Source organism: Gorilla gorilla, chromosome 7 (genome assembly GCF_029281585.2).
Source record: "Gorilla gorilla gorilla isolate KB3781 chromosome 7, NHGRI_mGorGor1-v2.1_pri, whole genome shotgun sequence".
Taxonomy (NCBI): domain Eukaryota; kingdom Metazoa; phylum Chordata; class Mammalia; order Primates; family Hominidae; genus Gorilla; species Gorilla gorilla.
Window position 1 is genome coordinate 13,416,359 of NC_073231.2, and position 27,202 is coordinate 13,443,560.

The 27,202-nt window shown below is 42.1% G+C and overlaps 2 protein-coding genes across 2 annotated transcripts in view; one reads left to right on the plus strand and one right to left on the minus strand.

Annotated features, from left to right (window-relative positions):
• The window catches only part of PRSS55 (serine protease 55), a 61,522-nt gene that overhangs the window by 26,289 nt on the left and 8,031 nt on the right, over nt 1-27,202 (minus strand). The gene's annotated exons all lie outside the window — the stretch shown is intronic.
• Nucleotides 1-27,202, plus strand: part of PRSS51 (serine protease 51) — a 40,897-nt gene that overhangs the window by 5,614 nt on the left and 8,081 nt on the right. The window contains exons 2-4 of the mRNA XM_063709674.1: nt 13,777-13,969; nt 14,613-14,872; nt 15,833-15,975. Coding sequence (XP_063565744.1) covers nt 13,777-13,969; nt 14,613-14,872; nt 15,833-15,975 — 596 coding nt within the window. The remainder of the gene's footprint in view (nt 1-13,776; nt 13,970-14,612; nt 14,873-15,832; nt 15,976-27,202) is intronic.

Below are 27,202 nucleotides of genomic sequence, written 5' to 3' on the forward strand. Positions count from 1 at the left end.
ATGGTCTATGTGGAAGGAATAGCATTGAACTAGGATTGAGAAGACCTGGGTTTGAAGCTCAAATTTGCCACTAAGATAATATACAACCTTATGCCTGGTTGACTTTCAGTAAATATTTCTGAGATGAATAGATGAGTGAGTGAATAATGAATAATTAATAGCTCTTTATCGCTACCCAGATTCAACCAGTTCCTGAGAGAGAATCAAGGTTTCCAAGGTTTTGTGCCAGCAGAACTAAGACTTTCTGATTCAATCCCCTAAACGAGTTGTTCTGAGCACAGTTTGAAGATCCAAAAAGCTTAAAATTGGGATAAATAGAAAGTGAAAATTATGGGTGGTGAACCTCTGTGAGTAATGACTCCAAAAAGCTGCATAAGCTGAAATTATAAAGTGCTCAAAACATTCAGGAAATGTATAGCTTTTTTGTTCACTCATTTATTCAATAAACATTTACTGAAACTTAACATATTCAAAGACTGTTAAATGTTAGCAACACAAAGAGGGCACAATATGATTTACAGCCTCAAGACATTTATAGTCTAGTCACGGAGACAGACATGTCAACAGATAATTAATACAACATGGTGCGTGCCCTGTTGACATGTTTTCAAGATGCTTTGGGGTCTCAGAGGGGCTGAACGTTGAGTTGACCACAAATGGCCAATGATTTAATCAATCATGACTATGTCAGAAAGCCTCCACAAAACACCCAAAGGCAAGAATTTGAAGCCATTCCAGGTTGTTGAACACGGGGAAGGTGGCGTGCCCAGAGAGGGCATGGAAGCACCACGTCCCTTCCCCCATACCTTGCCCTGGGCATCTCTTCATCTGGCTGTTCATCTGCACTATTGAAAATATCCTTTGTAATAAACGAGCAACAGTAAGTAAATGGTTTTTCCTGTGTTCTGTGAGCTGCTCTAGTGAATCATCAAACCTGAGGATGGGGTTGTGGGAATCCCCAATTTGTAGTCAAGTCAGAAGTTGTGACCTGGGAACCTACTGTTTGTGATTGTCATCTGAAGTGGGGGGTTTGAAGTGTGAGACTGAGCCCGTACCTTGTGGGGTCTGCGCTAACTCTGGTTTCTATCAGATTGAGTTGAATTGTAGGAGGCCCAGCTGGGGCCCCATGGAAAATTGCTTAGTGTGGGGAAAACACCCATCCATCTGGCATCAGAAACGAACTATTGAGAGTGGGGGCGTATAGAGTAGGAGGAAACAGTTTGTTTTTTCCTACCCACTGAGCAATGTGACTTTGTCTTGTTTGTGGATGTGGGAAGGGACTGTGGAAGGATTTAAGGAGAAAATCAGCAAGATCACTCCCACATGCTAGCCAGGGAACTGAGGTGGCCGTGTAGGAGGTGGGAGGAGGGGGTCGAGGGATCAGGGCTAACATGAGGGTGAGGAGACTGCCCCACAGTCCCAAGGAGAGATGCCGAGGGGGCTGACGGAGGGAGGGGCACAGGAAGAGGAAGGACAGGGTCCTCCTCTGCGTGTTGGAATCTGGGGGATTATTGGAGGTGAAGGGGCTTGAGGAAGAAGTGGCAGCTTCAGTGGGGAAGAGAACAGCTCCAGGCGACATAGGCCAAAGCAATCTCTGATTCACGTGGGGATCAACCTGGGGAAACAGGAGGACTGAGAACAACCAACTCAGAGTAAATTGCAATATCCTCACAGGGTGGCAAGAGTAAAAAAAGACAGTGCCAGTTTCTGCAAAGTGACATCTTCTAACATAAATATTACTAATTTATTGCCATAAACTTGGGTGTCCTGGGCAGTCTGTGTTTATTGAATTTTAAGCACTGTTAGCATTAAACATAAAGTGAATGTTTACTCTCTGTTTAAATGCTGCTAGCCGTAGGGTTTTCCTTAGTGCTGTGACCAAGACTGTTACAAAATTCTATCGCTGCAACCACGCGTTCTTAAACTTGGTGGCTGTGAGCTCTGAGAATTGAACAAACTCTTTGATGAAGAATTTGGGCACTGAATTCAGATTTGGTTTAAATCTTCAATATAAAAACAAACATTTCTCTATTTTTGTATTGGTGGAGAATGACTACCACTCAGTTTCAGTGTAACAACCAAAACTGAAACCAACCAGGCATCTGTAACAGCAGCTATTGCTACACATTCATGCTAAGCTGGGTTTAGAGCTCACCGTGGGCTTGCATCCTCCGTGGATATGTGTTCACTTGGGAATATGAGAAACTCTACAGAGATGGGGAGGGAGCAATGCAGAGAGAATGGAGAGAAAATGAGGAGATCAAGAGTGGAACTGTGAGAAATGGGGAAGACCTTTCCTACTCTGATTTAAATTTCAAGTCCGGAATTGCAAAACGTTAAATAAAAATCTGGGGCAAGAGATGGGATGAGAAATATCCACCCTGAATTAACAAGAGATGAGCCCTAAATAAATTCTCCTAATGATGTTACAGCATTCTAATGCTGCAGAGTGACATCTTCTAACATAAATATCTACTAATTTATTGTCATAAACTTGGTGTCCTTGGCAACCTATGTTTATTGAATTTCCATTCTAATGCTGTAACATCACTAATGCTGCTTCTCTTAAAGAGAAGATTATTAGAGCAAACGATGGCAATCATGACAGATGGACATGGACAGATTCATTCAAAAGAAGCTTCTTCAATAATTTCTTATAAAAGAGAATGACTTTCTAAGCATTTAAACCATAAGAAGAAATGAAAAGATTTAATCAAGCAACAAATTTTAACTTCCAAACATCAAAACAGAAGAAATTGATACATTGGGTGAGCCGAGTGTTATTCACTGAAAAACAGTTTTTTGTTTTTTGTTTTTTTTTTTTTCAGAAAAAGGACGTTCAAATTTCCTTAAAATTTAAATAACTTTTTTACAAAAACAATTGGTAAATATTATACTTAAAATGAACTTTAAACAAGTTCATAGGTAAAGTCCTAGGAGCACAGAGGTAGAGAAATGACCTTTCAGAGCAGATTCCTGGGGGGAAAAACCAGGTGGGACCCCAAATAAGTATCCTGAAGGAGCCAGGGCAAGATCACATCCCTCAACTTTAAATACAGTCAGGGGGCCAGGCGCGGTGGTTCACACCTATAATCCCAGCACTTTGGGAGGCCGAGGTGGGCAGATCACAAGGTCAGGAGATTGAGACCATCCTGCCTAACACAGTGAAACCCCTTCTCTATTAAAAATACAAAAAATTAGCCGGGCCTGGTGGCGGGCGCCTGTAGTCCCAGCTACTCAGGAGGCTGAGGCAGCAGAATGGCGTGAACCCGGGAGGCAGAGCTTGCAGTGAGCCGAAATCACACCACTGCACTCCAGCCTGGGTGACAGAGCGAGACTCTGTCTCAAAAAAAAAAAAAAAAAAAAAAAAGAAAAAAAAAAAAAGTCAGGGGATGCATAACAACGTTTGGGGCAATGACAAACTGCATATATGACAGTGGTCGCACAAGACTACAATGGAGCTGAAAAATTCCTGTCCCCTAGTGACGTGGTAGCTGTCACCAGAGCACAACTCATCACTGATGTGTCAGTGGTGCTGCTGGTTTTAGCAAACCTCCCATACTGTCAGTTGTATAAAAGTCCAGCATATACAATTATGCACATCAAATAATACTTGATAAAGATAAGCGATGATGGTACTGATTTATGTATTTATTACACTATTTTTCATAATTTTAGAGTATACTCCTTCTCATTAAAAAATAATTAACTATAAAACAGCCTGAGACAGGTCCTTCGGGAGGTATCCAGAAGGTATTGTTATCATAGGAGATGACAGCTCCATGCATGTTCTTGGCCCTGAAGACCTCCCAGTGGGACAAGAGGTAGAGGTAGAAGACCGTGATATCAATGATCTTGACCCCTGTGTAGGTCTCTGAAGGGCTAATGTGTGTGTTTGTATCTTAATTTCTTTAAAAAATGTTTAAAAAGTAAAAAAAAATAATTTTTTAAATCTTTTTTTATTATAGTTTAAGTTTTAGGGTACATGTGCACAACATGCAGGTTAGTTACATATGTATATATGTGCCATGTTGGTGTGCTGCACCCATTAACTTGTCATTTAGCATTAGGTATATCTCCTAATGCTATCCCTCCGCCATCCCCCCACCCCACAACAGGCCCTGGAGTGTGATGTTCCCTTTCCTGTGTCCATGTGTTCTCATTGTTCAATTCCCACCTATGAGTGAGAACATGCGGTGTTTGGTTTTTTGTCCTGGCGATAGTTTGCTCAGAATGATAGTTTCCAGCTTCATCCATGTCCCTACAAAGGACATGAACTCATCATTTTTTATGGCTGCATAGTATTCCATGGTGTATATGTGCCACATTTTCTTAATCCTGTCTATCGTTGTTGGACATTTGGGTTGGTTCCAAGTCTTTGCTATTGTGAATAGTGCCGCAATAAACATAGGTGTGCATGTGTCTTTATAGCAGCATGGTTTATAATCCTTTGGGTATATACCCAGTAATGGGATGGCTGGGTCAAATGGTATTTCTAGTTCTAGATCCCTGAGGAATCGCCACACTGACTTCCACAATGGTTGAACTAGTTTACAGTCCCACCAACAGTGTAAAAGTGTTCCTATTTCTCCACATCCTCTCCAACACCTGTTGTTTCCTGACTTTTTAATGATTGCCATTCTAACTGGTGTAAGATTGTATCTCATTGTGGTTTTGATTTGCATTTCTCTGATGGCCAGTGATGATGAGCATTTTTTCATGTGTGTTTTGGCTGCATAAATGTCTTCTTTTGAGAAGTGTCTGTTCATATCCTTTGCCCACTTTTTGATGGGGTTGTTTGTATTTTATTTCATAAAATAACGATATAAAGAAAGAATTTTTTTTTTTTTTGTGACGGAGTCTCACTGTGGCTGGAGTGCAGTGGTGCAATCTTGGTTCACTGCAACCTCTGCCTCCGGGTTCAAGTAATCTCCTGCCTCAGCCTCCCAAGTAGCTGGGACTATAGGCACGCATCACCATACCCAGCTAATTTTTGTATTTTTAGTAGAGATGGGGTTTCACCATATTGGCCAGTCTGGTCTCGAACTACTGACCTCATGATCTGCCCGCCTCGGCCTCCCAAAGCGCTGGGGTTACAGGCGTGAGCCACCGTGCCCAGCCACAAAGAAAATATTTTTACAGTGTACAATGTGTATTTTAAGCTATGTTATGACCAAAGAATTTTAAGAGATTAAAAACATGTAAGTTTATAGGTAAGAAAGTTACAGAAGCTAAGATTAATTTATTAATGAGGAAAGAAAAACTATTCTTTATAAATTTAATGTAGCCTAAGTGTACAGTGTTTACAAAGTCTACAACCATGCAGAGTCCTGTCCTAGGCCTTCACATTCACTCACTGCTAACTCACTGACTTACCCAGAGCAACTCCAGTCCTGCGAGCTCCATTCATGGTAAAATGCCCTGGACGAGGGCACTATAATATCTTTTATGTCATATTTTTACTGTACCTTCTCTATGTTTAGATACACAAATACCATCTTGTTACAGTTGCCTACAACATTCCGCACAGTAACTTGCTGTATGGTTTTGCAGCCTAGGAGCGATAGGCTATGCCATACAGCCTAGGCGTGAGCAGGCTACACCATCTAGCTGTATGTAAGTTCACTCTATGATGCTTGCCTTTAACCACACATTTCTCAGCATGTATCCCATTTTTTTCTTTGCCATATTTGTTTATTGTGCAGTATCATTATGTTCAATGCATAGGAGATACGAAAATATCACCTAGGTTATATTATCCTATAATTTTCTATATATGACTTCATAGATTTCTTCTGACAGAAGCATTTGTTGATGTGGTATGGTACAGAGGGAATAATGTTTGGAAGAAGGTAAATTTGTGTTTAAACCCTGATAACGTCTTCCAGTTAGCAGTGTAGTTTTTCCTGTTCCTTGAAATCTTCAAACCAAAATTTTCATATTTGTAAGATGGGCTAGTAATACTTGTCTCAGTGAATGTTAGTTATCTTTTTTTTTTATGCCAAACTCCTCCCTGCCCTCCCTACCAACCTGGATCAATAGACCTGGTTACTGTTTGAGGATTATTAAGTTTTGAAAACCTCTGTGACAATCACAGATGATGTGCTCCAAGAAAATATCACTTTTTGTTTAACTACATCAACCCTACAAAGGATCATGTATCTCCATACCCACTTTTCAGTGTCAGGAGCCAACATCATATTTTCATCCTCCTCTGGCTAATAATAGGAATCACCTGACCTTAAAAACTTCCTTCCTGTGAATGCCCCTTATTTTTCTATGTTAATGGAATTTGGTTTCAAACTTGAAAGACTTGCCTTTCCCTATGATTACTGTTTACTTGTCAACCAGTTGTTCTTATTAAAAAGATAAAATATGCCTAAACATACTTAAGAGTCTTATATATTAAATTCATAATCAAGAGATTGCCTTACCTATTGAGAATATGAAAGTTGGAAGGTCTTTTTTTTCATAGGGAGAGGAAGAGGAGAGAGATGGTCACAATATTGACTTTGGGCTAAAAAATATGAAATATGTTTATTTGATAGGGATTTCATTATTTGATTAGATGTTATCTGAAATGAAGAATGTTTTCCTGATAAATTCATATTTTGAGGCTGTATTAGTCCATTCTTGCACTGCTATGAAGAAATACCCAGGACTGGTTAATTTATAAAGAAAAGAGGTTTAACTGATTCACAGTTCTGTGTGGCTGGGGAGGCCTCAGGAAACTTATAATCATGGTGAAAGGCACCTCTTCACAGGGCGGCAGGAGAGAGAATGAGTGCCAGCAGGGGAAATGCCAGATGCTTACGAAACCATCAGATCTTGGGAGAACTCACTCTGATTCAGTTACCTCTTATGGGGTTCCTCCCATGACACGTGGGGATTATGGTATTACAATTCAAGATAAGATTTGGGTGGGTTCACAGAGCCAAACCATATCAGAGGCCAATATAAAATAGCATCTCATCTTTTCACTATTCAGCTTAATGAAAATTATACATGTTCTCTAAATAATGCCTTACTGAATTTAACATGTTTCTACTGAAAATTTCCTCAGGCCATCGATTCACAAATTTTAATGAACAAAGGTGAAATTAAGATTCCTTTGAAAACACTGAATGTAGTCATAATGTTTCGGAGTTTGAACTTAGGGTCACCAATTTTCATTTATGAATGAAACATTCTCATGTCATAATAGTGATGAGAGTTTTTCAATGAAGAACTAAGTATGTGTTAGTTAATGAAGAATGAGAATTAAAGTATATTTTGTCAGTGTGATTTTTGTCATTACTGAAAGTGTAAACTAACCTTAACTATAAGGGGAGTTACTTGAAAATCAGTAATATTTACATAGTAATTGGTAAGAAGAGAGTTTATGAAATCTGTACTTTTTAGTTGTGTGTTTCTTGTAAAATTCTCCTGTTACCACTTAACTTTTCTCATTACTTGGAAGAACCTTCCACCTTCTTGTGTTTAAAACGTCTTTCTTCTCATGGGGCTTTCTGTCAGCCTTGCCATAATTTAGTTCATTTTAGTAAATGCTTTTTGAGCTCAGTGTTAGTAGACACTGTGCTAACCATGTGGGATATGCATTATATTTAAATCTTGGAGCAGGTAAAGCAATTGAGAATTTTGTTATTAGAAAGAAATTATTAAGTGCCCAGCAGTTTGTTCCATCATATTGGTGCAACACAGAGTGTTAACAGGCAAATTCTCTTGTCAGTCATTCTTAATCTGATATAGACATTGCCCTTAGGATAGATAAAATGTGATTATATATAATAATATAAAGCTATTTTCAAGGAGACAACTCAGATTTGTGAGGAGGGAGATAATCTTTGATAAACGGTGTTTGGATTTTTTCTTTTTATTATGTTATTATAGTTTAAGTTTTAGGGTACATGTGCACTATGTGCAGGTTTGTTACATACGTATACATGTGCCATGCTGGTGTGCTGCACCCATTAACTCGTCATTTAGCATTAGGTATATCTCCTAATGCTATCCCTCCCCCCTCCCCCCTCCCCCCACCCCACAACAGTCCCCGATGTGTGATGTTCCCCTTCCTGTGTCCATGTGTTCTCATTGTTCAATTCCCACCTATGAGTGAGAACATGCGGTGTTTGGTTTTTTGTGCTGGCGATAGTTTGCTGAGAATGATGGTTTCCATTTTCATCCATGTCCCTACAAAGGACATGAACTCTTCATTTTTTATGGCTGCATAGTATTCCATGGTGTATATATGCCACATTTTCTTAATCCGGTCTATTGTTGTTGGACATTTGGGTTGGTTCCAAGTCTTTGCTATTGTGAATAGTGCCACAATAAACATAGGTGTGCCTGTGTCTTTATAGCAGCATGGTTTATAATCCTTTGGGTATATACCCAGTAATGGGATGGCTGGGTCAAATGGTATTTCTAGTTCTAGATCCCTGAGGAATCGCCACACTGACTTCCACAATGGTTGAACTAGTTTACAGTCCCACCAACAGTGTAAAAGTGTTCCTATTTCTCCACATCCTCTCCAACACCTGTTGTTTCCTGACTTTTTAATGATTGCCATTCTAACTGGTGTAAGATTGTATCTCATTGTGGTTTTGATTTGCATTTCTCTGATGGCCAGTGATGATGAGCATTTTTTCATGTGTGTTTTGGCTGCATAAATGTCTTCTTTTGAGAAGGGTCTGTTCATATCCTTCGCCCACTTTGTGATGGGGTTGTTTTTTTCTTGTAAATCTGTTTGAGTTCACTGTAGATTCTGGATATTAGCCCTTTGTCAGATGAGTAGGTTGCGAAAATTTTCTCCCATTTTGTACGTTGCCTGTTCCCTCTGATGGTAGTTTCTTTTGCTGTGCAGAAGCTCTTGAGTTTAATCAGATCCCATTTGTCAATTTTGGCTTTTGTTGCCATTGCTTTTGGTGTTTTAGACATGAAGTCCTTGCCCATGCCTATGTCCTGAATGGTATTGCCTAGGTTTTCTTCTAGGGTTTTTATGGCTTTAGGTCTAACATGTAAGTCTTTAATCCATCTTAATTTTTGTATAATGTGTAAGGAAGGGATCCAGTTTCAGCTTTCTCCATATGGCTAGCCAGTTTTCCCAGCACCATTTATTAAATAGGGAATCCTTTCCCCATTGCTTGTTTTTATCAGGTTTGTCAAAGATCAGATGGTTGTAGATATGCGGCATTATTTCTGAGGGCTCTGTTCTGTTCCATTGATCTATATCTCTGTTTTGGTACCAGTACCATGCTGTTTTGGTTACTGTAGCCTTGTAGTATAGTTTGAAGTCAGGTAGCGTGATGCCTCCAGCTTTGTTCTTTTGGCTTAGGATTGACTGACTTGGCAATGCGGGCTCTTTTTTGGTTCCATATGAACTTTCAAGTAGTTTTTTCCAATTCTGTGAAGAAAGTCATTGGTAGCTTGATGGGGATGGCATTGAATCTATAAATTACCTTGGGCAGTATGGACATTTTCACGATATTGATTCTTCCTACCCATGAGCATGGAATGTTCTTCCATTTGTTTGTATCCTCTTTTATTTCATTAAGCAGTGGTTTGTAGTTCTCCTTGAAGAGGTCCTTCACGTCCCTTGTGAGTTGGATTCCTAGGTATTTTATTCTCTTTGAAGCACTTGTGAATGGGAGTTCACTCATGATTTGGCTCTCTGTTTGTCTGTTATTGGTATATAAGAATGCTTGTGATTTTTGTACGTTGATTTTGTATCCTGAGACTTTGCTGAAGTTGCTTATCAGCTTAAGGAGATTTTGGGCTGAGACAGTGGGGTTTTCTAGATATACAATCATGTCATCTGGGAACAGGGACAATTTGACTTCCTCGTTTCCTAATTGAATACCCTTTATTTCCTTCTCCTGCCTGATTGCCCTGGCCAGAACTTCCAACACTATTTTTAAGCAACCCATGACTATACCTCCAACTATCCCTGGCCCAGTCAGAGACTCTCTTTTTTTTTTTTTTTTTTTTTTTTTAAACAGAATCTTGCTGTGTCTCGCAGGCTAGAGTGCAGTGGTGCGATCTTGGCTCACTGCAACCTCTGCCTCCCGGGTTCAAGCAATTCTCCTGCCTCAGTCTCTCAAGTAGCTGGGAGTACAGGTGCCCACCACCATGACTGGCTAATTTTTGTATTTTCAGTAGAGATGGGGTTTCACCATGTTGGCCAGGCTGGTCTTGAACTCCTGGCCTCATGTGATCTGCCTGCCGTGGCATCTCAAAAGTGCTGGGATGACAGGCGTAAGCCACTGCACCCGGCCCCTCATAGACTCTTCTAGATGGAAGCCCTGTCTCACTCTCCTCCTGTGTGAGGAGGGATCCTCTGGGCTCTCTCTGCTCAAAATCTATCACCATCTCCTCCTAGCTGCCCGTACAATGATAACAAGTAGCAGAGGTAGTGGACATCTGTGCTGTTCTTGACTCCGTACAGAGGCTTCCAGCTTTTCCCCAGTCAGCATGCTACTCACTTTCTGGCCAAGATAGATATACTTTATCATGTTAGGGAAATGCTCATCTATTCCTATTTTTATGTGTCATTTAAGACACAAAATTCAAGAACAATCATTGCCTATATTCTCTAGCTATCATTTTTCTAATTATTTTTACAAAGAGTAAAATTTATGTTTTGGGGTACCATTCTATGGGCTTTTACACATGCATAGATTCATGTTAACCTCACTTTTAGACAAGATATTGAAATTTTTAGTACTCCCAAGAATCCCCTCTATCTGCTCCTTTGTACTCACCCCTCCCCGACCCCCAACTCCTGGCAGCCACTGACCTGTTATCCACGCCCAGAGTTTTGCCTTGTCCAGAATGCCATATCAATATAACCCTACACAGTATGTGACCTTCTCAGCCTGGGTTCTCTGACTTAGCATAATGCACTTGAGACTCCTCTGTTGTTGCATGTGCCAATAGTTCCTTTTTATTCCTGGATGGTATTCCATCATGTGGATAGATTACAGTTCACTTATCCATTCACCCATTGAGGGATATTTGGGTATTTCCAGTTTGGAGGATTGTGAACAATCCCACAATAAATATTCCTGTGTGTCTGCTACAGTGGCTAAAATAAAAACTTCTGATAGTACCAAGTGTTGGCAAGGATGTAAAGATGTAAAGTGATAGGAACTCTTATCCACTGCTTTTTTTTTTTTTTTTTTTTTTTGAGACAGAGTCTTGCTCTGTCTCCCAGGCTGGAGTGCAGTGGTGCGATCTTGGCTCACTGCAACCTTTGCCTCCTGGGTTCAAGTGATTCTCTTGCCTCCTGCCTCCTGCCTCAGCATCCCAAGTAGCTGGGACTACAGGCCCATGCTACCACGCCCAGCTAATTTTTGTATTTTTAGTAGAGACGACAGGGTTTCACCACGTTAGTCAGCCTGGTCTCAAACTCCTGACCTCAGTTGATCTGACTGCCTCAGCCTCCCAAAGTGCTGGGATTATAGGCGTGAGCCACTGCACCCAGCCGGAGCTCTTATCCATTGTTGATGGGAAAGCAAAATGGTGCAGCCATGTGGAAAGCAACTGGGCAGTTTAGTAAAAGGTTGAGCGTGCGCTGACCACATGACCTAGCAGTCCCTATCTAGGTATTTATCCCCCTAAAATTAAAAATTACATTCACACAAAAATCTCTCTTTTAAACTCTGCTTTAATTTTCATTGCTTCTCTAATTTACATACTCCTTATCCCTTACTATGCTGTCCAAAGAATTTTATGTATTTTATTCTTCCATTTCTAGCCCGACTTCTGCCAGCTCATGCCCCAACTCCTCCTGTTTTCTCACTTTCTCCTCGTGTTTTCTTATAAAGTCTTCCCTGAGTTTCTAATTTATAATCTTCTTTCACATAAGGTGATTGCTTTATAAGGTTTTATTTTTTATGATTTATGGCAAAATATACTACTCAGATTTTTTTTATTTGTTTTGGGTAACATTTTCCTATTTAGAGTTTCATCTAGTAAATGTTGCTGTTTTTTCCCACCCCTGTTCCTTTAAAAAAGAATACACATTTATTATGCCTGTGCCAAGTCTCTATTTGCTTCTCATTTTCCTGGGCTATTTCCAGGAGTCCTTCAGGGCATGGATATTTGCTGGAGACTGGTGGCCACAGTGACCATGTCCTTTACTCTGCATGTCTTTTTTGCCCGCCAACCCCCTACAGGCCTTCTTTGGATCCCTGTTAATTGGGTTGGCAATAATGCAGCTGGACCTTGTAAGAAATTTTTCTTTGTAGCAAGCACAACATTAAGCTTTCTCAGCAGTGGGTGCTGGAAGGATACTGCAGGTGGAAGGGGCCTTTCTTCCTGGTCCTCTCCAGCATGCTTCTGTTTGCTGCTTCTTGCTCCTATGGCGTGGTTGCCACCAGCATGTGGGGAACACCTGGTGTTGCTCGGCTCTGCCATGCCTCTCTCAGTGAGCTCAAGCCCTGTCTTCTGTTCAGTGACCTGTTCTACAAATGAGCCAAGGATGGCCCTTAGTTTGTCAATTTCTTCACAGCAGGCTTCTCATTAGCTCAAAAGCCTGCTGGTCCCAAACTCAGTGTTTTACACATCCAGCTGTTTTTGAACATAGTCTAAATAAACAGATATTTAGCCATCTAAGGCTTGTCTGCTTTGCATACCCTGTGAAACTGCACCCAACATCTGCTAGCCACAGGTAATATGAAGCCTGTGGCTATAAAAGAGCCCAAGCCATTGCTGCCCTTGAGAGCTCTCTGACCCAGAGACTCCCCACTGTGCCAGTGAACCACATCACCTAGACGAGTAACCCCCTGTCAGAGTCCTCTTTCCTCAGAAGTCCCCTTGTCCTCTTCCTCTTCTGGATGGTGTCTCCTTAACCTCCAGATAGTCTCAGGCTGTAAAGGGCTTCCCCTGCATGCAACCTCCCAAAGCATTTCCCAAATGAAACTTGTGTATGCTGCCACCACCTTGTGATCATATCTTTTTCTTGGATCAGCCTCGAAATCCCCCGAGCCCTCTACACCTTTTCACTGCAGCTGTCCCAAGACAGACACACAAACACCCAGGTCTTGCACCGCCCCCTAGCCAGTGGGCAGGCTCTTGACAAGCTCCCTGCAGGCACCTGTGTGGTGCACCAGTCCACCTGCGCTCCAGAGGGGTGTTCCTTGTTGCCAGTCCTGGCCACCGTTTCCTGACCACCTGAACTCCCGAGAGGTGCATTCTGCTTCTCTAGCAAAGGGGATCAGCTCTGGCCCAGGGAAACCCGGCAAATGTCTCTGCCTTCCGCTGGGCTGCAGACACCTTCTTCAATGTGTTGTGAGTCCCACTCCTGGGGAGGGGGAGAGGCTCCCCTGCCAAGCTCGGCTCTTCCTCAGATACTCTCCTCCTGCCCTGCTGTATCTTAAGAGTGCTCCTGATGCTTTGTAGTCACTTCCCAGTTACAGTTTGTGATTCTTCCTGTTAAACTTTCCTTGTTCAAATCACTGCACAGTTTCCATCTCCTGAGTGGACCCTGTGTATCTTTGGTGCATCTCCATGGCCACTCTAACCCCACATGCCTCTGAAAGAGCCCTGCTCAGACTTCCCCAGGTCTCTCAGCTCTCTGCGGCTGTGAAGAATGAACACGGAAAAAGGTGCAGGTTGCTGGTGTTTTCAGAGCTCTCCCTCTCCTCGGCCTGTTCGCTGTTTGTGCTACCTTGTTCAGCTTTCAACACTGGTCTTACTTGGGAAGATTCTGGGAATAAGGGATAGGGATCTCTCCATGCTTCTCATGTACAAATGGCTCTTTCCTTTCTCTTTCAGAAAACGGTCAATCTGGCCACAGGTCTGCTTTTCCAAACTCGTCATGGTTACCATTTCATAAACGGCTTCAAGTCCAGAATGGTGAGTTCCTGTGGCAAGTGAGTATCCAGATGTCACGGAAACACCTCTGTGGAGGCTCAATCATACATCGGTGGTGGGTTCTGACAGCCGCACATTGCTTCCCAAGAATGCTGTAAGTGTCTTCATCTACATCCCGTGTTGTCAATGTATTGTCTGGGCTGGGCAGCTCAGTAGGCTGGTGCACAGGCCTATGAAGCCCTAGGTTCTATGTGCAAAATGTTGCATGGGCTTTGTACCCCAGGGTCTCTGCGGTACACCCACTCCCTCCCCTTTATTTAGCCAATCATATCCAAATGTGGGCTGTAGTCAGAGCTATGCACCCAGTATATCCAATACATTCTCTCCGCCTGTCATCTGTGTATGAAGACAACACACTGGAGTCACTGATTGAACACCTTCCCACTGAGCACCTACTATGTACTGTTCCAAGTGCTGTGGACATAGGAGTTGACAACACTGCCAAGGTCCCTGTCATCAGTGAGCTTACAATCTCATCTCTCAGAGGGATTCATTCCTCTTCTTTTGGTCAGGAGAGTTTCCCTGGACTGTCAACCCACTGGTTCAGAGATTTGTCAGAGCTTGGGCCCCGGTTTCCTACCTATCTGATCCTAGCCATGCTCCAGACCACTGTAGCTCACCCACTGCACTGGACTTCTCCTTAGTTGTCAACTCACTGTTTACAAATGTGTCTAGGAATGTGAATTGCACTATCAATCACCCTTGTTAGCACTGGTGTTTTTATATTCATTCTTTAGATTAGACATGGCCGTGGTAAATGTCACTGTGGTCATGGGAACGAGAACATTCAGCAACATCCACTCGGAGAGAAAGCAAGTGCAGAAGGTCATTATTCACAAAGATTACAAACCGCCCCAGCTCGACAGTGACCTCTCTCTGCTTCTACTTGCCACACCAGTGCAATTCAGCAATTTCAAAATGCCTGTCTGCCTGCAGGAGGAGGAGAGGACCTGGGACCGGTGTTGGATGGCAGAGTGGGTAACGACCAATGGGTATGGTACGTGCTCTCTTTTCAGAACTCATAGAAAGCCCCAGTGTAGGGTACCCTAGGCTAGAGAGCATGATGCTTTGGGTTTGGTAATGCTTGGGTCTGAATTGTGGTTTTAAACCTCTTGAGCTCCTTCACCTTCCTCACCTTCAGTTTTCTCATCTGCAGAATGCCAGGAACACCTCCTCAAAAAGGTATGGGGATTAAATTATATGAGGTCCCCAGTAAAAGCCTAGGACATAGAAGAATCTCAAAATATGAGAGCGATGATAATTTTAGTGGAGCCAAAAGCATGATAAGCCCGTTTGCATCTTCCCACCTGCATCTTCCCACCTGTGGCTCTTTCACGATGGCCATCTCCCCGTCTATTGGCCACCCCATGTAAAACACCATCCCAAGATAGCTCTGAGCCAGTGTTTCTCCAACCAAGCTCCATCCTTTTCCCTGCAAGGCACCAGGCTGCCTGGCCAGGGAAGATCTCTGGGAGGGTGCGAGTGTGGTGGGGAGAAGGCCAAGAGTTCCCCTGGCATTGTGGTCAGTTCCTTCCTACAAAGTGGCATGACCAGATGTGTCTTCTTCTTGGTTTCTCCATTTGGCTTACTGGACAACACCAGTTCAGAGGTTGGGCTGCTCTGATCCTCTGCCTGGGGCAAAGCCTGGCTGTGAAGAGATGGTGGGGCTGGGGAGGACCTTCATTCCAAATTCCCCTGGCAGGGGCTGAGGCTGGGGCTTTTGTGGGCTGCTTCTGGAGAGAGTGAGCTTCCCACAGGAAGCACATTTAGTGGAGGAACTTCTTGTTGGGGCTGTTGGAGAGGAGACTGAAGTCATCCCAGGCCTCCACGCCCTGTGAATTTGTGATCTGCTGGACGTTGGTGGCCTCCCAGGCTTCCATGCTGATCGCGTGTGGGCTGTTCACTGTTGCTGGCTGATGCAGTGCTCACTCTCACACCAGCTTTCTCCCTTTGTCAGACCAATATGATGACTTAAACATGCTCCTGGAAAAGCTGAGAGTGGTGCAGATTAGCCGGAAAGAATGCGCCAAGAGGGTAAACCAGCTGTCCAGGAACATGATTTGTGCTTGGAAGGAACCAGGCACCAATGGTATCTGCAAGGTACTCACCCCTGCCCAGCCCCCTCCTCCTTCCAGGTACCCCCTCACTTTCTAGGTTCCCAAATTGGGGGGGCCCTAGCCTACACCACTAGGACCCTCCCATTTTCCCCTCCCTGTTCCTGCTGGAGGTGCCATTGATTGCAGACTGTTCTTCCTTTTCTCATTCCCAGGGAGACAGTGGGGCACCTCTGGTTTGTGCTATTTATGGAACCCAGAGACTCTTCCCAGTGGGTGTCTTCAGTTGGGGCATAAGATCTGGCTCCAGGGGGAGACCGGGTATGTTTGTGTCTGTGGCTCAATTTATTCCATGGATCAGGAGGAGAAAGAAAAGGAGGGGAAAGCCTACACCATAATCTCAGGATCCACGAGAAGCTCACTGGTGTGTGTTCCTCCGTACCCCTTCTTGCTAGGATTGGGGTCTCAAATGCTGCTGGCCACCATGTTTACTGGTGATAAACCTAACTGCTAAGCTTTGGACCCACCCTTTTTCCTTCTCTTTCTTCTCTCTCCTTTCTTCCTTTCCATTCTCTCACAAGCATCTGTGGAGCATCTGCTATGGGGTAGCATCTACACTAGCCCCCAGAAGTTAGACATGGACTCAGTTCTCCCAAATCTCACAGTCTAATGAATGAATGTTAAACACAGTGCTAAAAAGAGGCACGAGCAGTGCATGGGGACTCCCAGAGGAAAACAATAACCTCCAACAAAGAAGGACGGTTTCAGGAAAGTCAACCTTGGGAAATGACTTACGTTTGTTGATCTCAGTTTCCTTGTCCATGAAAAAGCAGATTCCATTAGATGAACTGTAAGGTCTTCCATCACACCAACATTCCGTAACGCTTAATAACTTATTTCTCTCATGGAAGGCAATATTACCTCGTCATTGCCCCACTCTAATTCCGTCAGTTCAGTGCATGATACGGACGCACACACAGGGAACCCCCATCTGAGGTGCAAATTCTTTCATCTCCTGGGCCATCCATGAAAGAAAGTCTCCGGTAGAGTTAGGATCAGGGGTCTTTTGTCCAGTTTGAACTAGAACATGGGGAGATTATGGCTTGCTACTTACCACACCATCCTTTCTCTATCCTTAATTATTCAAATAAAAAGTTAGTATAATGAGGTGGATTGGAGGAAGTGGCAACATCTGCCCTCTCCACATATGTGGGTCACTGAGTGAGGCCCACTGCCAGCCGCCAATGTCATCATCCAGCCAGTAAGAAAGGATAAAAATTCCAGATGAGAAAGCAAGCACATCTTTTCACTGAGTGGAAACAAAATAGCTTGTGTGGCCAGACTGAAATACAAATGATAAGAATTTGTTTTTAGAAAACTAAGAGACCATGTTTATTTAAAGATGGGTGCCATGAAGGACAGTCAGGGACTGGTGGTAGTTTTCTGGGAGGGTCCTTTCTTGGTTATGTCTACCTGGCATAGCTACAAAGGAGACCAACCATATGTGGCCCCATAAAAAAGAAAGACATTCATCTGCTCATTCATTCATTCATTCATTCAGATACTTTGTGAAACAGGCACTGGAAAGATACAGGAATGTAGATGGTATGGGTGGTTCATGACATCTAATGTATATGTCACAGCCAAATTTGTGCCTCTTCTCATAGGGTCCCTCGCAATTAGTAATTAGTTTCATAATATAAATGCAGTTGTCCCTTGGTATCTGTGGGAAATTGGTTCCAGGACCCTTCTTGGATACGAAAATCCATGGCTTCTCAAGTTCCTCATATAAAACAGTATTTGTATATACCCTATGCAATCCTTCCATATACTTTAAATCTTCTCTAGATTACCTATAGTGCCTAATACAATGTCAATGCTACGTAAACAGTTGTTACACTGTATTAAGGATAATAATTTTTAAAAAGTTCGTGCATATTCAGTACAGATACAACCATCCATATTTTTTCCAAATATTTTCTATCTGAGGTTGGTTGAATCTACAGATGCAGAAACCATGGATATGGAGGGCCAACTGAACTTGTACACATACATGTATACATATACTTATGTATGTACATGCGTCTGTATACATACCTATGTATGTATGCACGCGTCTGTATACATACATAATTTTATATATACGTAAGTATATAAAAATATATATTGTTTTATTTCTAAATACATATCATTTATTTATGGATAGTTTGCTTTCATTACATATATGTAAAGAGACAGGGATTTATTTTAAAGAACTGGCCCATGTGATTGTGGGGGCTGGCAAGTCTAAATCCGTGGGGAAGGCAGGTAATGTGGAGACCCAAGGAAGAGTTGATGTTGCAGTATCAAGTCCGAAGGCCATCTAGGGGAAAAATTTCTTCTTTGGGGGGACTTAAATCCTTTCTCCTAAGACCTTCATCTGATTGTATGAGGCCAACTCACAAATGGAGGGCAATCTGCTTTCCTCAAGGTCTACTGATTCATATGTTAATCATGTCTAAAAATACCCTTCAGAGCAACATCTACACTGCTGTTCAACCAAACAACTGGGCACCAGAGCGTGGCCAAGTTGGACACATTAAATTAACCATCAACAGTGTCATAAACCCATCTCTTGGACTACTGGGAACAACATGAAATACAGGACTTCCTTCTTTGAAGTTTAATGGCTTACCAACCAAAAAAAGTCCAGGACCAGATGGATTCACAGCCGAATTCTACCAGAGGTACAAGGAGGAGCTGGTACTATTCCTTCTGAAACTATTCCAATCAACCGAAAAAGAGGGAATCCTCCCTAACTCTTTTATGAGGCCAGCATCATCCTGATACCAAAGCCTGGCAGAGACACAACAAAAAAAGAGAATTTTAGACCAATATCCTTGATGAACATCTATGCAAAAATCCTCAATAAAATACTGGCAAACCGAATCCAGCAGCACATCAAAAAGCTTATCCACCATGATCAAGTGGGCTTCATCCCTGGGATGCAAGGCTGGTTCAACATATGCAAATCAATAAACATAATCCAGCATATAAACAGAACCAATGACAAAAACCACATGATTATCTCAGTAGATGCAGAAAAGGCCTTTGACAAAATTCAACAACCCTTCATGCTACAAACTCTCAATAAATTAGATATTGATGGGATGTATCTCAAAATAATAAGAGCTATCTATGACAAAGCCACAGCCAATATCATACTGAATGGGCAAAAACTGGAAGCATTCCCTTTGAAAACTGGCACAAGACAAGACAGGGATGCCTTCTCTCACCACTCCTATTCAATATAATGTTGGAAGTTCTGGCCAGGGCAATCAGGCAAGGCAATCAGGGCAATCAGGAAGGAAATAAAGGGTATTCAGTTAGGAAAAGAGGAAGTCAAATTGTTCCTGTTTGCAGATGACATGATTGTATATCTAGAAAACCCCACTGTCTCAGCCCAGAATCTCCTTAAGCTGATAAACAACTCAGCAAAGTCTCAGGATACAAAATCAATGTACAAAAATCACAAGCATTCTTATACACCAATAACAAACAGAGAGCCAAATCAAGATGAACTCCCATTCACAATTGCTTCAAAGAGAATAAAATACTTTTAGGAATCCAACTTACAAGGGATGTGAAGGACCTCTTCAAGGAGAACTACAAACCACTGCTTAATGAAATAAAAGAGGATACAAACAAATGGAAGAACATTCCATGCTCATGGGTAGGAAGAATCAATATCGTGAAAATGTCCATACTGCCCAAGGTAATTTATAGATTCAATGCCATCCCCATCAAGCTACCAATGACTTTCTTCACAGAATTGGAAAAAACTACTTTAAAGTTCATATGGAACCAAAAAAGAGCCCGCATTGCCAAGTCAATCCTAAGCCAAAAGAACAAAGCTGGAGGCATCATGCTACCTGACTTCAAACTATACTACAAGGCTACAGTAACCAAAACAGCATGGTATTGGTACCAAAACAGAGATATAGATCAATGGAACAGAACAGAGCCCTCAGAAATAATGCCGCATATCTACAACCATCTGATCTTTGATAAACCTGATAAAAACAAGCAATGGGGAAAGGATTCCCTATTTAATAAATGGTGCTGGGAAAACTGGCTAGCCATATGTAGACAGCTGAAACTGGATCCCTTCCTTACACCTTATACAACAATTAATTCAAGATGGATTAAAGACTTACATGTTAGACCTAAAACCATAAAAACCCTAGAAGAAAACCTAGGCAATACCATTCAGGACATAGGCATGGGCAAGGACTTCATGTCTAAAACACCAAAAGCAATGGCAACAAAAGCCAAAATTGACAAATGGGATCTAATTAAACTCAAGAGCTTCTGCACAGCAAAAGACACTACCATCAGAGTGAACAGGCAACCTACAGAATGGGAGAAAATTTTCGCAACCTACTCATCTGACAAAGGGCTAATATCCAGAAACTACAATGAACTCAAACAGATTTACAAGAAAAAAACAATCCCATCACAAAGTGGGCAAAGGATATGAACAGACCCTTCTCAAAAGAACACATTCATGCAGCCAAAACACACATGAAAAAATGCTCATCATCACTGGCCATCAGAGAAATGCAAATCAAAACCACAGTGAGACACCATCTCACACCAGTTAGAATGCCGATGATTAAAAAGTCAGGAAACAACAGGTGCTGGAGAGGATGTGGAGAAATAGGAACACTTTTACACTGTTGGTGGGGCTGTAAACTAGTTCAACCATTGTGGAAGTCAGTGTGGCGATTCTTTGACCCTGCCATCCCATTACTGGGTATATACCCAAAGGATTATAAAACATGCTGCCATAAAGACACATGGACATGTATGTTTATTGTGGCCCTATTCACAATAGCAAACACTTGGAACCAACCCAAATGTCCAACAATAATAGACTGGATTAAGAAAATGTAGTACATAGCGGGGAGGAGCCAAGATGGCCGAATAGGAACAGCTCCGGTCTACAGCTCCCAGCATGAGCGACACAGAGGATGAGTAATTTCTGCATTTCCAACTGAGGTACCGGGTTCATCTCACTGCGGGGTGCCAGACAGTAGGTACAGGACAGTGGGTACAGCGCAACATGCGCGAGCCGAAGCAGGGCAAGGTATCGCCTCACCCGGGAAGCACAACGGGTCAGGGAATTCCCTTTCCTAGTCAAAGAAAGATGTGACGGCACCTGGAAAATCAGGTCACTCCCACCCTAATACTGTGCTTTTCCAACAGGCTTAAAAAACAGCACACCAGGAGATTATATCCTGCCCCTGGCTCAGAGGGTCCGATGCCCACGGAGTCTCACTCATTGCTAGCACAGCAGTCTGAGATCAAACTGCAAGGCGGCAGCGAGGCTGGGGGAGGGGCACCTGCCATTGCCCAGTTGGTTGGTTGATTAGGTAAACAAAGCGGCTGGGAAGCTCGAATGGGGTGGAGCCCACCGCAGCTCAAGGAGGCCTGCCTGCCTCTGTAGGCTCCACCTCTGGGGGCAGGGCACAGACAGACAAAAAGACAGCAGTAACCTCTGCAGAGTTAAATGTCCCTCTCTGACAGCTTTGAAGAGAGTAGTGGTTCTCCCAGCACGCAGCTTGAGATCTGAGAATGGACAGACTGCCTCCTCAAGTGGGTCCCTGACCCCCAAGTAGCCTAACTGGGAGGCACCCCTGAGTAGGGGCGGACTGACACCTCACACAGCCGGGTACTCCTCTGAGGCAAAACTTGCAGAGGAACGATCAGGCAGCAGCATTTGCGGTTCACCAATATCGCTGTTCTGCAGCCACTGCTGCTGATAACCAGGCAAACAGAGTCTGGAATGGACCTCTAGCAAACTCCAACAGACCTGCAGCTGAGGGTCCTGTCTGTTAGAAGGAAAACTAACAAACAGAAGGGACATCCACACCAAAAACCCATCTCTACGTCACCATCATCAAAGACCAAAGGTAGATAAAACCACAAAGATGGGAAAAAAACAGAGCAGAAAAACTGGAAACTCTAAAAATCAGAGCGCCTCTCTTCCTCCAAAGGAACGCAGCTCCTCACCAGCAATGGAACAAAGCTGGACAGAGAATGACTTTGATAAGTTGAGAGAAGAAGACTTCAGATGATCAAACTACTCCGAGCTACAGTAGGAAATTCAAACCAATGACAAAGAAGTTAAAAGCTTTGAAAAAAAATTAGACAAATGAATAACTAAAATAACCAATGCAGAGAAGTCCTTAAAGGACCTGATGGAAGTGAAAACGAAGGCCCAAGAGCTATGTGAAGAATGCAGAAGCCTCAGTAGCTGATGCAATCAACTGGAAGAAAGGGTATCAGTGATGGAAGACGAAATGAATGAAATGAAGTGAGTAGAGAAGTTTCGAGAAAAAAGAATAAAAAGAAACGAACAAAGCCTCCAAGAAATATGGGACTATGTGAAAAGACCAAATCTATGTCTGATTGGTGTACCTGAAAGTGACAGGGAGAATGGAACCAAGTTGGAAAACACTCTGCAGGATATTATCCAGGGGAACTTCCCCAATCTAGCAAGGCAGGCCAACATTCAAATTCAGGAAATACAGAGAACTCCACAAAGATACTCCTCAAGAAGAGCAACTCCAAGACACATAATTGTCAAATTCACCAAAGTTGAAATGATGGAAAAAATGTTAAGGGCAGCCAGAGAGAAAGGTCAGGTTACCCACAAAGGGAAGCCCATCAGACTAACAGCTGATCTCTCAGCAGAAATTCTACAAGCCAGAAGAGAGTGGGGAGCAATATTCAACATTCTTAAAGAAAAGAATTTTCAACCCAGAATTTCATATCCAGCCAAACTAAGCTTCACAAGTGAAGGAGAAATAAAATACTTTACAGACAAGCAAATGCTGAGAGATTTTGTCACCACCAGGCCTGCCCTAAAAGAGCTCCTGAAGGAAGCACTAAACATGGAAAGGAACAACCGGTACCAGTCACTGCAAAAACATGCCAAATTGTAAAGACCATCAAGGCTAGGAAGAAACTGCATCAACTAATGAGCAAAATAACCAGCTAACATCATAATGAGAGGATCAAATTCACACATAACAATATTAACTTTAAATGTAAATGGGCTAAATGCTCCAATTAAAAGACACAGACTGGCAAATTGGATAAAGAGTCAAGACCCATCAGTGTGCTGCATTCAAGAAACCCATCTCACATGCAGACACACACATAGGCTCAAAATAAAGGGATGGAGGAAGATCTACCAAGCAAATGGAAAACAAAAAAAGGCAGGGGTTGCAATCCTAGTCTCTGATAAAACAGACTTTAAACCAACCAATATCAAAAGAGGCAAAGAAGGCCATTACATAATGGTAAAGGGATCAATTCAACAAGAGCTAACTATCCTAAATACATATGCACCCAATACAGGAGCACCCAGATTCATAAATCAAGTCCTTAGTGACCTACAAAGAGACTTAGACTCCCACACAATAAAAATGGGAGACTTTAACACCCCACTGTCAACATTAGACAGATCAACGAGACAGCAAGTTAACAAGGATACCCAGGAATTGAACTCAGCTCTGCACCAAGTGGACCTAATAGACATCTACAGAACTCTCAAACCCAAATCAACAGAATATACATTTTTTTCAGCACCACACCACACCTACTCCAAAATTGACCACATAGTTGCAAGTAAAGCACTCCTCAGCAAATGTAAAAGAACAGAAATTATAACGAACTGTCTCTCAGACCACAGTGCAATCAAACTAGAACTCAGGATTAAGAAACTCACTCAAAACTGCTCAACTACATGGAAACTGAACAACCTGCTCCTGAATGACTACTGGGTGAATAATGAAATGAAGGCAAAAATAAAGATGTTCTTTGAAACCAACGAGAACACAGAAACAACATACCAGAATCTCTGGGACACATTCAAAGCAGTGTGTAGAGGGAAATTTACAGCACTAAATGCCCACAAGAGAAAGCAGGAAAGATCTAAAATTGACACCCTAACATCACAATTAAAAGAACAAGAAAAGCAAGAGCAAACACATTCAAAAGCTAGCAGAAGGCAAGAAATAACTAAGATCTGAACAGAATTGAAGGAAATAGAGACACAAAAAACCCTTCAAAAAATTAATGAATCCAGCAGCTGGTTTTTTGAAAAGATCAACAAAATTGATAGACGGCTAGCAAGACTAATAAAAGAAGAATCAAATAGACACAATAAAAAATGATAAAGGGGATATCACCACCAATCCCACAGAAATACAAAGTACCATCAGAGAATACTATGAACACCTCTACGCAAATAAACTAGAAAATCTAGAAGAAATGGATAAATTCCTTGACATGGACATCCTCCCAAGACTAAACCAGGAAGAAGTTGAATCTCTGAATAGACCAATAATAGGCTCTGAAATTGAGGCAATAATCAATAGCTTACCAAACAAAAAAAGTCCAGGACCAGATGGATTCACAGCCGAATTCTACCAGAGGTACAAAAAGGAGCTGGTACCATTCCTTCTGAAACTATTCCAATCAATAGAAAAAGAGGGAATCCTCTCTAACTCATTTTATGAGGCCAGCATCATCCTGATACCAAAGCCTGACAGACACACAACAAAAAAAGAGAATTTTAGATGAATATCCTTGATGAATATCGATGCAAAAATCCTCAATAAAATACTGGCAAACCGAATCCAGCAGCACATCAAAAAGCTTATCCACCATGATCAAGTGGGCTTCATCCCTGGGATGCAAGGCTGGTTTAACATATGCAAATCAATAAACGTAATCCAGCATATAAACTGAACCAAAGACAAAAACCACGTGATTATCTCAGTAGATGCAGAAAAGGCCTTTGACAAAATTCAACAACCCTTCATGCTAAAAACTCTCAATAAATTAGATATTGATGGGATGTATCTCAAAATAGTAAGAGATATCTATGACAAACCCACAGCCAATGTCATACTGAATGGGCAAAAACTGGAAGCATTCCCTTGGAAAACGGGCACAAGACAGGGATGCCCTCTCTCACCACTCCTATTCAACATAGTGTTGGAAGTTCTGGCCAGGGCAATGAGGCAAGGCAATCAGGGCAATCAGGAAGAAAATAAAGGGTATTCAATTAGGAAACGAGGAAGTCAAATTGTCCCTGTTTGCAGATGACATGATTGTATATCTAGAAAACCCCATCATCTCAGCCCCAAATCTCCTTAAGCTGATAAGCAACTTCAGCAAAGTCTCAGGATACAAAATCAATGTACAAAAATCACAAGCATTCTTATACACCAATAACAGACAAACAGAGAGCCAAATCATGAATGAACTCCCATTCACAATTGCTTCAAAGAGAATAAAATACCTAGGAATCCAACTTACAAGGGATGTGAAGGACCTCTTCAAGGAGAACTACAAACCACTGCTTAATGAAATAAAAGAGGATACAAACAAACGGAAGAACATCCCATGCTCATGGGTAGGAAGAATCAATATCATGAAAATGTCCATACTGCCCAAGGTAATTTATAGATTCAATGCCATCCCCATCAAGCTGCCAATGACTTTCTTCACAGAATTGGAAAAAACTACTTGAAAGTTCATATGGAACCAAAAAAGAGCCCGCATTGCCAAGTCAATCCTAAGCCAAAAGAACAAAGCTGGAGGCATCATGCTACCTGGCTTCAAACTATACTGTAAGACTACAGTCACCAAAACAGCATGGTACTGGTACCAAAACAGAGATATAGATCAATGGAACAGAACAGAGCCCTCAGAAATAATGCCGCATATCTACAACCATCTGATCTTTGATAAACCTGAGAAAAATTAAAAATGGGGAAAGGATTCCCTATTTAATAAATGGTGCTGGGAAAACTGGCTAGTCATATGTAGAAAGCTGAAACTGGATCCCTTCCTTACACCTTATACAAAAATTAATTCAAGATGGATTAAAGACTTACATGTTAGACCTAAAACCATAAAAACCCTAGAAGAAAACCTAGGCAATACCATTCAGGACATAGGCATGGGCAAGGACTTCATGTCTAAAACACCAAAAGCAATGGCAACAAAAGCCAGAATTGACAAATGGGATCTGATTAAACTCAAGAGCTTCTGCACAGCAAAAGAAACTACCATCAGAGTGAACAGGCAACCTACAAAATGGGAGAAAATTTTTGCAGCCTACTCATCTGACAAAGGGCTAATATCCAGAATCCACAATGAACTCAGACAAATTTACAATAAAAAATCAAACAACCCCATCACAAAGTGGGCGAAGGATATGAACAGACCCTTCTCAAAAGAAGACATTTATGCAGCCAAAAAACACATGAAAAATGCTCATCATCACTGGCCATCAGAGAAATGCAAATCAAAACCACAATGAGATACCATCTCACACCAGTTAGAATGGCAATCATTAAAAAGTCAGGAAACAACAGGTGCTGGAGAGGATGTGGAGAAATAGGAACACTTTTACACTGTTGGTGGGACTGTAAACTAGTTCAACCATTGTGGAAGTCAGTGTGGCGATTCCTCAGGGATCTAGAACTAGAAATACCATTTGACCCAGCCATCCCATTACTGGGTGTATACCCAAAGGACTATAAATCATGCTGCTATAAAGACACATGCACACCTATGTTTATTGTGGCACTATTCACAATAGCAAAGACTTGGAACCAACCTAAATGTCCAACAACGATAGACTGGATTAAGAAAATGTGGCACATATACACCATGGAATACTATGCAGCCATAAAAAATGAAGAGTTCATGTCCTTTGTAGGGACATGGATGAAACTGGAAACCATCATTCTCAGCAAACTATCGCAAGGACAAAAAACCAAACACCGCATGTTCTAACTCATAGGTGGGAATTGAACAATGAGAACATATGGACACAGGAAGGGGAACATCACACACTGGGGACTGTTGTGGGGTGGGGGGAGAGGGGAGGGATACCATTAGGAGATATACCTGATGCTAAATGACGAGTTAATGGGTGCAGCACACCAACATGGCACATGTATACATATGTAACCTGCACATTGTGCACATGTACCCTAAAACTTGAAGTATAATAATAATAAAATTTAAAAAAAAGAAAATGTGGTACATATACACCATGGAATACGATACAGCCGTAAAAAATAATGAGTTCAAGTCCTTTGTAGGGACATGGATGAAGCTGGACACCATCATTCTCAGCAAACTATTGCAAGGACAAAAGACCAAACACCACATGTTCTCACTCATAGGTGGGAATTGAACAG